At 34.1% G+C, this 12,476-nt stretch overlaps 1 protein-coding gene across 1 annotated transcript; it reads left to right on the top strand.

Annotated features, from left to right (window-relative positions):
- Positions 1–143: 143 nt before the first annotated feature.
- LOC135839953 (fatty acid synthase-like) lies at positions 144–12,255 on the top strand. The gene is made up of 36 exons (XM_065356237.1): positions 144–249; positions 1,911–2,126; positions 2,222–2,374; positions 2,514–2,684; positions 2,765–2,965; positions 3,047–3,291; positions 3,890–4,120; positions 4,186–4,286; positions 4,385–4,475; positions 4,556–4,687; positions 4,773–5,003; positions 5,093–5,282; positions 5,369–5,598; positions 5,686–5,993; positions 6,086–6,227; positions 6,306–6,422; positions 6,512–6,620; positions 6,693–6,965; positions 7,154–7,318; positions 7,404–7,576; positions 7,683–7,835; positions 7,920–8,168; positions 8,298–8,476; positions 8,544–8,735; positions 8,810–8,885; positions 8,958–9,134; positions 9,235–9,411; positions 9,498–9,699; positions 9,819–10,005; positions 10,101–10,213; positions 10,317–10,576; positions 10,659–10,920; positions 11,036–11,319; positions 11,406–11,639; positions 11,709–11,936; positions 12,065–12,255. The coding sequence occupies exons 2-36, from the start codon at positions 1,976–1,978 to the stop codon at positions 12,179–12,181; spliced, it is 6,504 nt and encodes a 2,167-aa protein (XP_065212309.1). The 5' UTR covers positions 144–249; positions 1,911–1,975; the 3' UTR covers positions 12,182–12,255.
- The last annotated feature ends 221 nt before the right edge of the window (positions 12,256–12,476 follow it).

Below are 12,476 nucleotides of genomic sequence, written 5' to 3'. Positions count from 1 at the left end.
ACTAATTTTCCGAAAGGAACTTTCAATGGGAAGCATTTTCAGGGAGGTCAATGACCTATACAATAAAGTGACAGCGAATCTACGCATGATAATCAGATGACTTACCTACCTGACTTACCTATATTAACATATTTCACTCACCACTTGTAGAACATTATTTAGTTAGGTATAATCCTTCTTTAATTCAGTAAAGAGATCATTCTTGTTCGTTTCATTTGGTAGTGTTTCGTTCACCGCGATTGTTTTCAGGTAAGAATAAATTTTTAACTACACTGAAAGTATTTAATTTTCAAGTGTGTCGACGAATTCATTTCACTCGTTTTTTTCAATTTTTATTAAATTTTTTTTCTTCCTTCTTTTAAGTATAAATTATTTTTATAACATTCAAGTTTAAATGCGAGCTTTTTGATCAATTTTTTAATCAAAAATTCCAACTAAAAATCAAAACTTTCTTCCTGTATAGGATATTTAACATCTAACTGATTGAAAATTGAAATTGACCGTAAGTACATTTTTCCAAATTAAGTACGGCTTCGGTTAAATGTCCGGTAACCCCTACCTACTACCTACAGCGTTTAAAATTGAAAATGTATTCTTGGTTATCAACGCGAATTTGATTTAATCAATCATTAATAAAAGCATAGACGTAGCTGGATCTTTCTTGTAGGTTGTGCCTTGAGTCGATTTTTTATAGGGTTCGAAATTGAAATTAATCAGCCATGTTAATTTTACAGAGATGATTATTTTTCGTTTTATAAAAAATTTCCAAAAAAGTTGTTACCTACCTAATTTATCAAATTTTTAGCATTTTTTCCCTAAGGGATCAGTTTGGAAAAATTAGACTGTGCCCAGACACACACGACACAACCCGCAGCTACGGCTATGAATACAAGAAAAGTGAATGCGACGTCAAGTTTTAAAATAAACTACATACCTACTTATTTTAATTTTCAAGAATGGGAAAATTATTTTTCGAAAACTCATTTTTTTTACTAAAACAAAACATGGGAGCAATATTGAAACGACCTAGAAGGTCGGAAAATAATCAGTTTTACTTCAATCAAAAGCATAGGTATTAGGTACATATTTGGATTTGATAGGTACCTACCTAATTTCTAATTTTCAATCAAAGAATCCATCCACTTCTTTTTGAAACTTTGTTTTCTTTGCATTGTTTTGAAAGTGGAATTCTGAGGTGAACTTCTACGTAAGCAATCATGGTTCATGCTTCAACTTTTTTTGTCTTTTTTTTAAATTTGTGAATTTTTGTACAATTATTCTGGTTGATAGGTAATTGAAAATTAACTTATGGTTTGCCTTATGTAAAAGTAATTTTTAGGAGTACAATTTATTATGGGCAATTGGCACAAATAAATATGCTTACCTACTTCCTACTTGCTATCATTCAACAGCTCTTTTGAGCATTCATGTTTTTTTTTGTTTTTTTTTTCAAAACGTTTTTCTGCTATCTTTGACAAAATTAGTGTGTATGATGTGCGAGTAAATTGAATTTCGTACATTGGATCATCCTTGCTTGTCAAAATGTTGAATAGAATTCTGTGACGAAAAAACATTTAAGAATTTCTACTGTTGCGAACTACCTGCACCTGCATAGTATAAAGTAGGTGCCCCACAGACCAAGACGCATTACATCGCAGACGCTTTGATGAAAAGGGAATTTCTTCCCGTTATACATTATTTCGTATAATCAAAGTCATTGAATCACAAAACATGACACTAGTCAACACACTAGCATATTTTACGATGCAAATCACTCATACCTTACGTCTGTTGAGGTTTCCCTTGCGATTTCTTTAGTTTGATGTCATGAAGTCAGCAGCTTTCATACCTATGTACATATTATTAATCAGTTTTTTTTTTTTTTTTTTTCTTTTAAATAATACCTACAGACATTTATTTGACTACGCAGTTGGAACTCCATCCAAATTCCAAAATCTTTGGAAACTAGGAAAAAATGACGAAAAGATATGAAGTAGTTATATCTGGCATATCAGGTCGATTTCCTGAATGCGATGATGTGACCACGTTCAAGAAAATGTTATACAACAAGGAAAGCCCTATAACATTCGATAATCGTAAATGGCCAATAACGTACAAATATAAATGTAAGCATAGGCTACGTCGTCATACCTACTGTTTTTTATTTTTTCACCTATCCTGTTCTTGCCAAGTCAATAATCAATTTGTTTTTGACATTTAGTCGGCGAACCGGTACCTAACGGAATCGGCAAATACACAGACATTCATCGATTCGACGCGAGAGTATTTGCTGTAAACAAAGTCCTAGCCGAGTGTACCGATGTAATCAATAGAAAAGTTTTAGAACCATCATTTGAAGCTGTTTTAGATGCAGGTGAGTGAATTTTTCTGATAGGTACGTAAGATAGGTATACTCATCAGATGTCCAGAAAATGTTGAATAATTATATAAATGACGCTATTTCAATACTGTACATATTTGTTTTATTAATTTGTTTTTTTTTTTTGATTTAGGAATAAATCCATCATCTTTAATGGGAGCTAACGTGGGATGTTACATGACGTGTGGTATAAACGAAACTGAGAGTATAAAATGCTTCTCTCCTAGCGGCGGTAAAATGTACCTGGTCGGAAGTAGCAAGTCGATGGAATCCAATCGTGTGTCATTTGCTTTGAACTTGACCGGTAAAATTTATAACTAGGTATAGGTAGTGTTTCTCAATTAGAAAAACTGGTTACAATTGAGGATTAAATTGATTTTGCAGGACCGAGCTTTACGTTCTATAGTTCAATCACAGGAGGATTGGAAGCTTTAAGCGCTGCTTATCACAGTATAGTGGAAGGTCGTGTCGAAGCGGCAATCGTAGGAGGATCCTCATCAATAATTGATCCTAAGCTTTCGGTGTCACTTATGAAAATGGGATATTTAAGTCCAGATTCGTACTGCAGGGCATTTAGCAAAAATGGTACATAATCAATAAACTCATAGATTTCTTAAATGATATGCTTAACTTACCTAAATATTTCAACTTTTTTTTCACATTTAGCCGAAGGATATGGTAGAAGTGAAGCAGCGGTTTGTCTTTATTTACAACGAGCACAGGATGCTAAAAGGAATTATGGAACAGTTTTGTTTTCCGAATCCACATTTTTTGGTGGTTATAATTCTTACACGTTTGTGGGATACGGAGAAGAAGTAATTGAGAATACCCTACAAAAAATGTATTCTTTGCATCCGAATGTGAAGCCTTCTGACGTCTCTTATGTAGAAATGGATGCTTGTGGAATCCCAGTGAGTAAACATACTTATGCATTTGTTTTGAAAACCATGATTGTAATCGTGCTTTTCTGCTTCATTTTCCGAAACGAATGAATGAATGGATAAATAAATTGCAGAGCATTTACCCATTGTAGGTAGATTGATTTGCCGATCCGATGAATTGAAAGGGCGATGCAATAAAATATTTAGTGTCGATTCTTCAAAATTGCGAAATTACTTTTCAAATTTTATAGCTCGTAGGCGTAGGTGGAATCTGATTGACTGCATTCTTACGACTACCTAACTTACATTTTTGAAGTACTGTAAGGCCTTTAATTTTACAGTAAGTAGGTAGAGTACCTACCTACCTACCTACAAGGGTAAAATATAGAAATAAAAAGTTTTACACATTAAGCTAAGTTGCAACATGTTTTGCCTAACTTCAAAATTGAAGGCACTTCAAAAATCATGATTAATCAAGGGATCCTACCTTCATAATCCTCCGACTTCTGAAATCGACAAACTAATTCGCATTTGTGTGGTTGGAGTCGCATTATTACGAGACGAATTTACGTATTTGATTGTACCTGGAGAATAATTGCTCAACGCTAGATGATTTTTATGGTTACAGAGATTGGAATCAGTTGAATGCAATGTCGTTGCCAAGATGTTCTGTGATGAGAGAAAAGAACCACTTTTAGTTGGATCTGTAAAAAGTCACGTAGGCCATACAGAAGCTACTGCTGGATTTATGTCAGTATTGAAAGCATTACTTGCACTAGATAGTGGTTATATTGCTCCAAATATGCACTTTTCTGAACCAAATCCAATACTGAAGCCTTTAATCGAGAATAAACTGAAGGTAAATGTTCTACTTTGGCAAAAAAATTACGTGAAAATCATTCGTACTAATTTCTTTAACGACAGGTTGTTGCTGATACAACGAAATTGAATGGTACCGTTGTGGCTGTCAATACGCATGGCCTCTGTGGTTCAGTTGGACATGCAGTTTTTAAACAAAATCCGAAGTAATTACATTATAATTGAGAGACTAAAAAGAATTTCATTAGCATCTAGATAAGACGTAAAGAATTTCTAAAATAATATGTTGCACATAATATTTCAGGACAAAAGTAATCGACGAAAACGATAAATTACCTCGATTAATTTTATTGTGCGGTCGCGTTGAAAATGGTTTAAAGGAAGTCGTCGATAGGGTAAACACCTAGTTACAAAGAAATTTTAATTACCTATTATAAGTAAGCAAAGATTTATTTATTTTTATTAAAATTTTCAGGTAGAAAAGGCGCCTCTTGACACATATATGGTAGCTTTAACGAATGATATTTTCAAAACTCCTATACCAAGTCACATGTACCGGGCCTACTCTATTTTGCCCGCTGGATCAAAACCAACCAATGCTGTTGAGGTACCTACCTAATAGTTGTCTTTATAATAGTCTGTTTTCAAGAACGTACCTACTAAAGATTTATTAATGAAAAATTTATTTATAGGTTGTAGGGGGTGAAAATCGTCCAGTTTGGTTCTTATTTTCTGGTATGGGTTCGCAATGGAACGGTATGGGAAAAGGTCTCCTAGACATACCAGTTTTCGCGAACGCCATTGAACGATGTGACAAAGTTTTAAGACCTTATGGTGTTGACATATACAATATTTTAACATCCGATGATCCCACTCTATTCGACGACATCGTAAATGCTTTCGTGGGAATTATTGCTGTGCAGGTATTAATTTCGAATTTCTAATAAGCAGGTATTCAGTTTATGATCCTGATGCTAGGATTTATTTCAATGTACCTATTGATGTATTTCAGGTTGCATTAGTCGAGGTATTACGTGCTATTGGTATTAAACCAGATTTCATTATTGGACATTCGTTAGGTGAAAACAGTTGCGCTTATGCAGACGATTGTTTAACGCTCGAACAGTCCGTGTTGGCTTCTTACGCCAGAGGTGTAGCATCCAAAGAAGTGCAAACAGTTAAAGGAATGATGGCTGCAATAGGTAAATTTTCATTTCAACTGGCCAACTTCTGGTTCTATTCCGCCTAAATCTTAATAAATACTTTTAATACTGGTTTTAAACTCTAGGAAAAGGATACCAACAAATCAAGGACTCTCTACCAGAAGGAATTGAGGTAGCTTGCCATAATTCTAAAGACAATTGTACATTAACTGGACCGGCAGATCTAGTTGGGAAATTCGTTGAAGAACTTCAAGAACAAAAAATATTTGCGAAAACAGTCAACGTTGCTAATATTGCCTACCATTCTAGACACATTGCTCCAGCTGGACCTGAACTTTTGAGACGATTAAAAGAAGTAAAAAAATAGTATACGAAGTATTTTTTAAAATCAGAATTGTGATAGGCCTAAAATAAACATTTATACCTACTTTTTATCAAATAGGTAATTCCTGAACCTAAAGAACGATCATCGAAATGGATAAGTACTTCAGTTCCAGAAGAAGAATGGGAAAAACCATTGACAAAATACTGTTCCGCGGAATACCTAACTAATAATTTACTCAACGCGGTATTATTTGAAGAAGGATGTAAGCATATTCCAGATAATGCTATTGTGATTGAAATTGCCCCTCATGGATTACTCCAAGCCATATTGAAACGATCACTTAAATCATCCGTAACCAATATACCATTGACTCTTAGATCTCAAAATCCAAACGCCGTAAATTTCCTATTATCAGCTATTGGCAAGTAAGTAAAACGAAATGAATGACGATATTGGTAAAATTTATCCTCGCTTCATCTTTCATACTAATACGATGCCTCTGCATTCTGTTTGACAGATTGTTTATTGCTGGTTGTCAACCTGATGTGAATGCACTCTATCCGAAAGTAGAGTACCCTGTTCCAAGAGGTACGCCAAATATTGGATTTCTCGCAACTTGGGAACATATGGATGATTGGGGCTGTGTCCAACCTCTTCAAGTAACTATATCATACATAAGTAATTTAAAATTGGTAGTCTTCTCTTCCTGAAAATTAATTCAAATAATTTTTCAAAAGGACGAACCTTTATCTCAAGAATTGATTAAAATTCGACTCAATAAAGGATCGGATTGGCGTTACCTCAGAGGACATAAAGTGAAAGGACAAAATATCATACCTCCTTCTGTATACATGGTGAATTGATTTTTTTTTGTATTTTTTGATTTTTATAGCTTTATGCTGCCTCCAACTAGCCTAATCATAATTGTACTTATATTTTGTAGTACTTAACATGGCACCTGCTGTCCGTCTTAAGAAATGAAAAACTAGGCGCTTCCAATATTGTATTTGAAGATATTAAAGTTCATAAAAATTTATACATTACTATCGATAGTGAGTCCTTTTTTTCTTGCATTTTCAATTCCGGCTTGAAGGTGGATTATAACAACTCTACATTTCTTTCAGAGCATCGATCGTTAACAATTTTGATTCAAACTGGCTCTGGCAATTTTGAAGTTTTACTTGAAAGTGAAAAGGATCCTGAAAACTTCAAAGTAGTCATGACTGGAATAATACAAATACCTTTTGACAATTTGAAACTTGCCATAAACGAAGACTTGATGCAGCAAATGAAAGTGAAAATAAGTCAAGATGAATTTTACAAAAATTTAGAGAACATTGGCTACCAGCTTAAAGATGAATTCGTCAATGTTAAAGAGTTGTCTTTCAATGAAACAGGTTCGCTCCATTTTAAATCATAAGGCATTTCAATAAAAATTCATAACATTATGAATCAACAACAAGTACCTACTTACATAAGTTACTTATTGGTATTAGATTGGTAGTAATATAGATATCTTGGTAGGTGTAAAGTAGGTAATAGGTACCTACCATTAACTTGAATTTAATTGCCATAATTATTTTAGAATGTTTCGGTAAAATTACATGGAATGGAAACTGGGTAACGTTCATCGATTCTATGATGAAACTCCATATGTACTCCGAGAGTAATTCAAGAAAGGAAACACTATTCCCATCTCGCTTGAGAAGGTTATTCATTTCCACTTCCACATTCAATAATTTGCCACTCGGTCAGTGAGATTTTTTACTGGGTACTACTTTTTAATAGACTGAGTTGACAACTCAGTTTCATTCATCATTAACCTTTATTCTCAGGAGAGGAAGTCATATTTCATAAAGATCTCATCACTAAACAAATGTGGTGCAATGGTATGGAATTTATGGACTTTATAAGCGCTCCATTGACATTGGACTTCCCTGGACTTGATGAAGTTCACAATAAATTAGAACAGCTGCAATTTATACCACATGCCAAACCTGGCCTAAAAGTATGTTTATTTTCTTCATTAATGATTCGCGTATAAGTACATAGGTATATACCTATTTCATTTACTGTTCTAATCATTTCTCTCGATGATTTGTTTCAAATTTCAGAGTGTGAAAGAATTTCTTAATCTTTGTTTACAAATCACCGTTGAAAGATTATCAGCGAATTTCCAAGACTCGAATATAAACATGTCAATCATCGATACATTGGGAACGGTGACCCCTATAATCAAGAAAATAGTCAAAACTTTCGATTATAAGGTGCACACATACTTTAACATATACCTACCTAGGGTTCCAACTTTCCAAGAAAATTTTAATAAAATTCCTATGTAATTTTTTTAGCCCAAAATATTATATCAATCGTTGAAAGATATAACCGAGAAATCATCATCCGATAATTATTACATCTTGACTGCCAATAGCTTTGAAAATGCTGACAAATTATGTGACCGCATCAATGATAAATTGAATAATCTATTTTTACTGGTTATTCAACCTCTTAGTGAAAATTTTACCTGGAAATATAAAAATTCATTCGTCGAAATCACCTCAGAATTGTTTAACGATGCAGGAATCTATTTCTATAAAAAGGTTCGTACCTACCTAATACCTATACCTACCTATTCTATTAGCACGAAATCAGGCCCAGTCATAAATTAATCTTCAAATTCATATACTTATTAACCACCTACTTATTCTTGTTTTCGAAAAATTTCCAAGGTGGTAGAACCTAGTGAATATCCCACTCCTATAATAATGGCTGATAATGCGTGGATGACCAAATGCTCCCCAGAGCTTAAAACTAAGAAACACGAGCCTATCGTTGTTTTGAGAAATACTATTGAGTCAATCGATTTATCTTTCATCTTATCCAGACAAAAACAATACGCCAATACTAGGTTAGTTCTAGATTCCAAAATTCAAACAGTCGAAATTGATTACTCTTAAAAAGTGTTTTCCTTTCAGATTTTTATATATTTTGGACGACGATGCTCCGAAATTTGCAATCGACAACCCCATATATCAAAATCAAATCGCTCAAGATCTACCTGTATCAATTTTCAAAGAAGGTCAGTGGGGCACGTACAGAAATCTAAAATGTGAAATAGATAACAGCGTCCCTGAATATTTTGATCTCATAAGTCCGCAAGATTTGTGGTAAGTTGAACTGTTTCTGCCTTATTTTTCACTAGCAAAAATTATCATATAACTCATGTCATGTTTTTCTTCAGCCTTCAGACAGTCGATATCATGTATTTGAATCACGATTTTCAAAAGATATCCACAGATGAGGATTCTGAAATAACTGTGAGTCCTATGTTCAGATAATTTATAGGCACAATACGAATATAGCCTAAAACCAAAATTAATTTCGGATAGGAATACGAATATGGTTTGGAGTACGCTGGAATTTCAGATTCTGGAAAACGCGTAATGGGACTAGGTTACTATAATCCTCTAGAACCACCCCAAAAACCAGATCCTTTGCTCTCATGGAATGTGCCGAAAACTTGGAGTCTTGAAGATGCTGCAACAGTTCCATTGATTTATGCTCAAGTATGAAATACGAATGCATAAAAATATTCAATCACCTACTAGACTTGAAGTACCTATAACTAAACAATACCTAATCAAATTTGTACTTCTTATAATACAGGCTTACTACAGCATAGTTTTTCTACCAAAGCGTAAAGAAGATTGCACCGTTTTCGTCAACTCCAATGTAATTTTCGCACAGGCGTGCATTGCAGTGTGTATGCAGCGTAAATTTGAGGTTTATGTGACTGTGGATAACGATAGCGAGGCAGAAATATTAAAAAAGAAATTCCCGAATGTAAGAATATCATCACAGTGAACTGACTTATCTATATTATCCATGTTTATCTTTTATACATTTGTGCGTGTAACCTGGTTTTGCAGTTGAATGAAAAAAATATCCTTATGAGAACAAATTGTAAATACGATGTACAGTTGAAACTCCGAACCAAAGGAGAAGGTGCTCATATCGCGATTAATTGTATAAATACTATTGAGCAAGTAAATGCTTGTATGGAATGTCTGGGGCTGTTTGGTCACTACATTGAGATAATGGACAATCAGTTTTCTGAAGATTCGAAATTAGGTAAGTGTGTTATGAATTATAAATCTGGCAGTGTTCTCGACTCTTTCAAGTTTTAAAAATACCTACCTAGGCAATGTGGGAAAAAAATACTATAAAAGTTGATTTTTATTTTTAATAAGGTCTCTATCTTTTTCTGAAATCTATCGCATTTAACGCATTATCAAACAAAATCACCTCTATGATACGATTACCTGACGAGACGAAGAAATTATTACACGATTACATAGAAGAGGGTATGCAAAATGGAGTTATTCAACCTTTATCGAGAATTGTAGTAAATAATGACGGCTCAGCAGAATATTTAAGGTGAGTACCTAAATAGAAATTCATTGCTGCGACAGTGCGTTAAATTGCTAATGTATTCCGATACATATTTTCAAAACAAATTTTGAACAATTTAGAAATGATTCCGTTACAAACAGAAAAAAAATTCACAAATGCATCAACAGGAGTAATACAGTAGATGATATCGTGAAATTGAAATTTGACGATACACGATCTTACCTTATCATAAGTAAGTAAATGAACTTAAACCAATAAGGTACTAGTAGACTTGACCCTACAGACATATTGCTGCCAATAATACCTACCCATGTACTGCATTATTTCTCCTATAGGTGGTGGTAAGAAAAGCAACACTTGGTTTGAATTACTGGAATGGTTGATCAGTAGAGGAGCCAAGAAATTCATAGTAGCTTTGGATAATTTTTCACTTGGAACAAAGATTTCTCATCAAATAAATCGATTATTGGTTCAGAAAAAAACTACAATCATTTTGACTTCCCTGAAAAAAACTGAAAGTGTTTCGGAGGCATCAAATTTGATCAGAGAAGCCAATAATATTGCTCCATTAGAAGCGGTATTTTTCATTGATCTCGTACGTATGCGAAATTTTCCGATTAATAATAAGCGCTCATTCAAAGAAATGTCAATCAAAATGATTTTTCTCAAATTTTAAGGATCCGGCTGGAGCCATAGCTCATAATATAGATATGGCATCACGTTCCATTCATCCATTCCATTTCGTATGTATTTCAAGTGGCGGACTGAAAGAGTGCGAACAAAGGAAAAGAATAGGCTTGCCATCTGTACTAATCCATTCGGAAAAACCTATCACTAAATTGACTAGCCTATTACCACGCATCGAATCAATTTTAACTCGGACTAACACCGCCAATTCCCCAACATTATACGATTTAGTTGATAAATCAAATAAAAAAGGCAAGTACCGTAGATTCTCTACCCACAGATTATATAGGTCAGGTACCTACCTCATACCTACTTACTTATAGTCGAACCAGAACGTAATTTTAAAAAAATAATATCTGCTTCGCAGGAAGAGATTCCCTTTCATTACGCCTCGGCAATTATTTGCCAAATGATTTGGAAGGATTGGAAAACATCGGATATCATTCAACAGACTCTTTACAATTTATCGAGGTGGCAACCTTATCAAAACCATATGCTGATACTAAAGGAGTTTTTCCTCTATTCGTAATTCCGGGAACAGACGCCAATCAGCTCAGGCCCATGCTGAAAAATATTCTCTTTCCAGCGTTTTGCACGACTTTCACCGAACGCTGCGATTCGTTAGCAAATATTGCATCCAAATTGTGTAATGTAAGCGTACAAATGTAGAACAATTTCCGGACATAGGTAGACCTACTAAACGAAACCATAAGCCTACTAACCGAATAACCTCACAGGATATAATGAGAATACAACCTCGTGGTCCAGTCACTGTTCTTGGTGAAACGTGGAGTGGTCCAATCGCCATAGAAGTAGGATCCTTGTTACAAAACTACAATAGATACGTCGAAGTGTTCCTCATCGAAGGAAGTCCAGCAACCTGGCAAAAACATTTGAAATCAATGGGCGAAATCAACACACCACAGTTTGAGAACAACTTCTTGAAACAAATTTTGGATTTCGACTCCATGGTATGGGCGCTTAACAAAAATTAAATTTAAAAGAATGCGATATCTAATTGCATTTTATTTTGTCTTCAGATGAATACGGGAAGTGAAAATCAAACGTCATATCAAAATTGGGAAGAATACCTCAATAAATATATGAGCATTTTGAAATGTCGCGATGAAGCGAAATCGAATGTGGTTAAAACGCTGAATGGTGTTCGAAACAGGCTTTTAATGACTGCAAAATATTCGCCGCAAGGAGAGATTTTAAGACACATTACTCTTTTTAAACAGAGGCCATCTGAAAGCTCACTGGACACGGTTGGTATAATTTATTTGATAATACTCTGTAATTAAAATTGATAAGTACGACTTCATTAAATTGCCCCAATTTTTATAAAAATACCTATGTTCAGATTTTAATTTTTTTCAAATGTGTTTCTTTTCAGTATTGCTTATCCGACGAAATCCACTTACTCGAAGAAGAAAAGTACAAAGAATTCATTAAAATGAAGGAAATGAGTCATATCATCAATCAAAGCGCATTATTTCACTGGTGGAAATGATATAGATTTACGCTAGGTACTTAGCGAATAATTGTTGTATTGTGTTCATCAATAAATATATCTGTGCATGCTAATTATAGGTGTTAAATGCTTACTTATACTTGCTAAAGTGTTTCATTTTTGGCTTATGAATTCCTACATCTCAACGATTCAGTGTACAAAAATGAAACACATATTATAGTCAGAGTACATAATTCATAATTGAGACTGAGAGAGTGTTTGTTAAAAGTGTTGAAAAAAAAGAGAGATCACAAGTTGACAACTTGACTTCCACGTTTCAACTTTTGCCTCTTAT

This window comes from Planococcus citri, chromosome 3 (genome assembly GCF_950023065.1).
Source record: "Planococcus citri chromosome 3, ihPlaCitr1.1, whole genome shotgun sequence".
Classification (NCBI taxonomy): Eukaryota; Metazoa; Arthropoda; class Insecta; order Hemiptera; family Pseudococcidae; genus Planococcus; species Planococcus citri.
This window is presented reverse-complemented; position numbering and strand designations above follow the sequence as displayed.

Bases quoted from the DNA above. Each gene is read 5' to 3' on its own strand.
- LOC135839953 (XM_065356237.1), top strand. From the start codon at position 1,976: ATGACGAAAAGATATGAAGTAGTTATATCTGGCATATCAGGTCGATTT. The intron at 4,688-4,772 runs GTACCTACCTAA...ATTTATTTATAG, and splicing joins AACCAACCAATGCTGTTGAG to GTTGTAGGGGGTGAAAATCG. The intron at 8,886-8,957 runs GTGAGTCCTATG...AATTTCGGATAG, and splicing joins ATGAGGATTCTGAAATAACT to GAATACGAATATGGTTTGGA.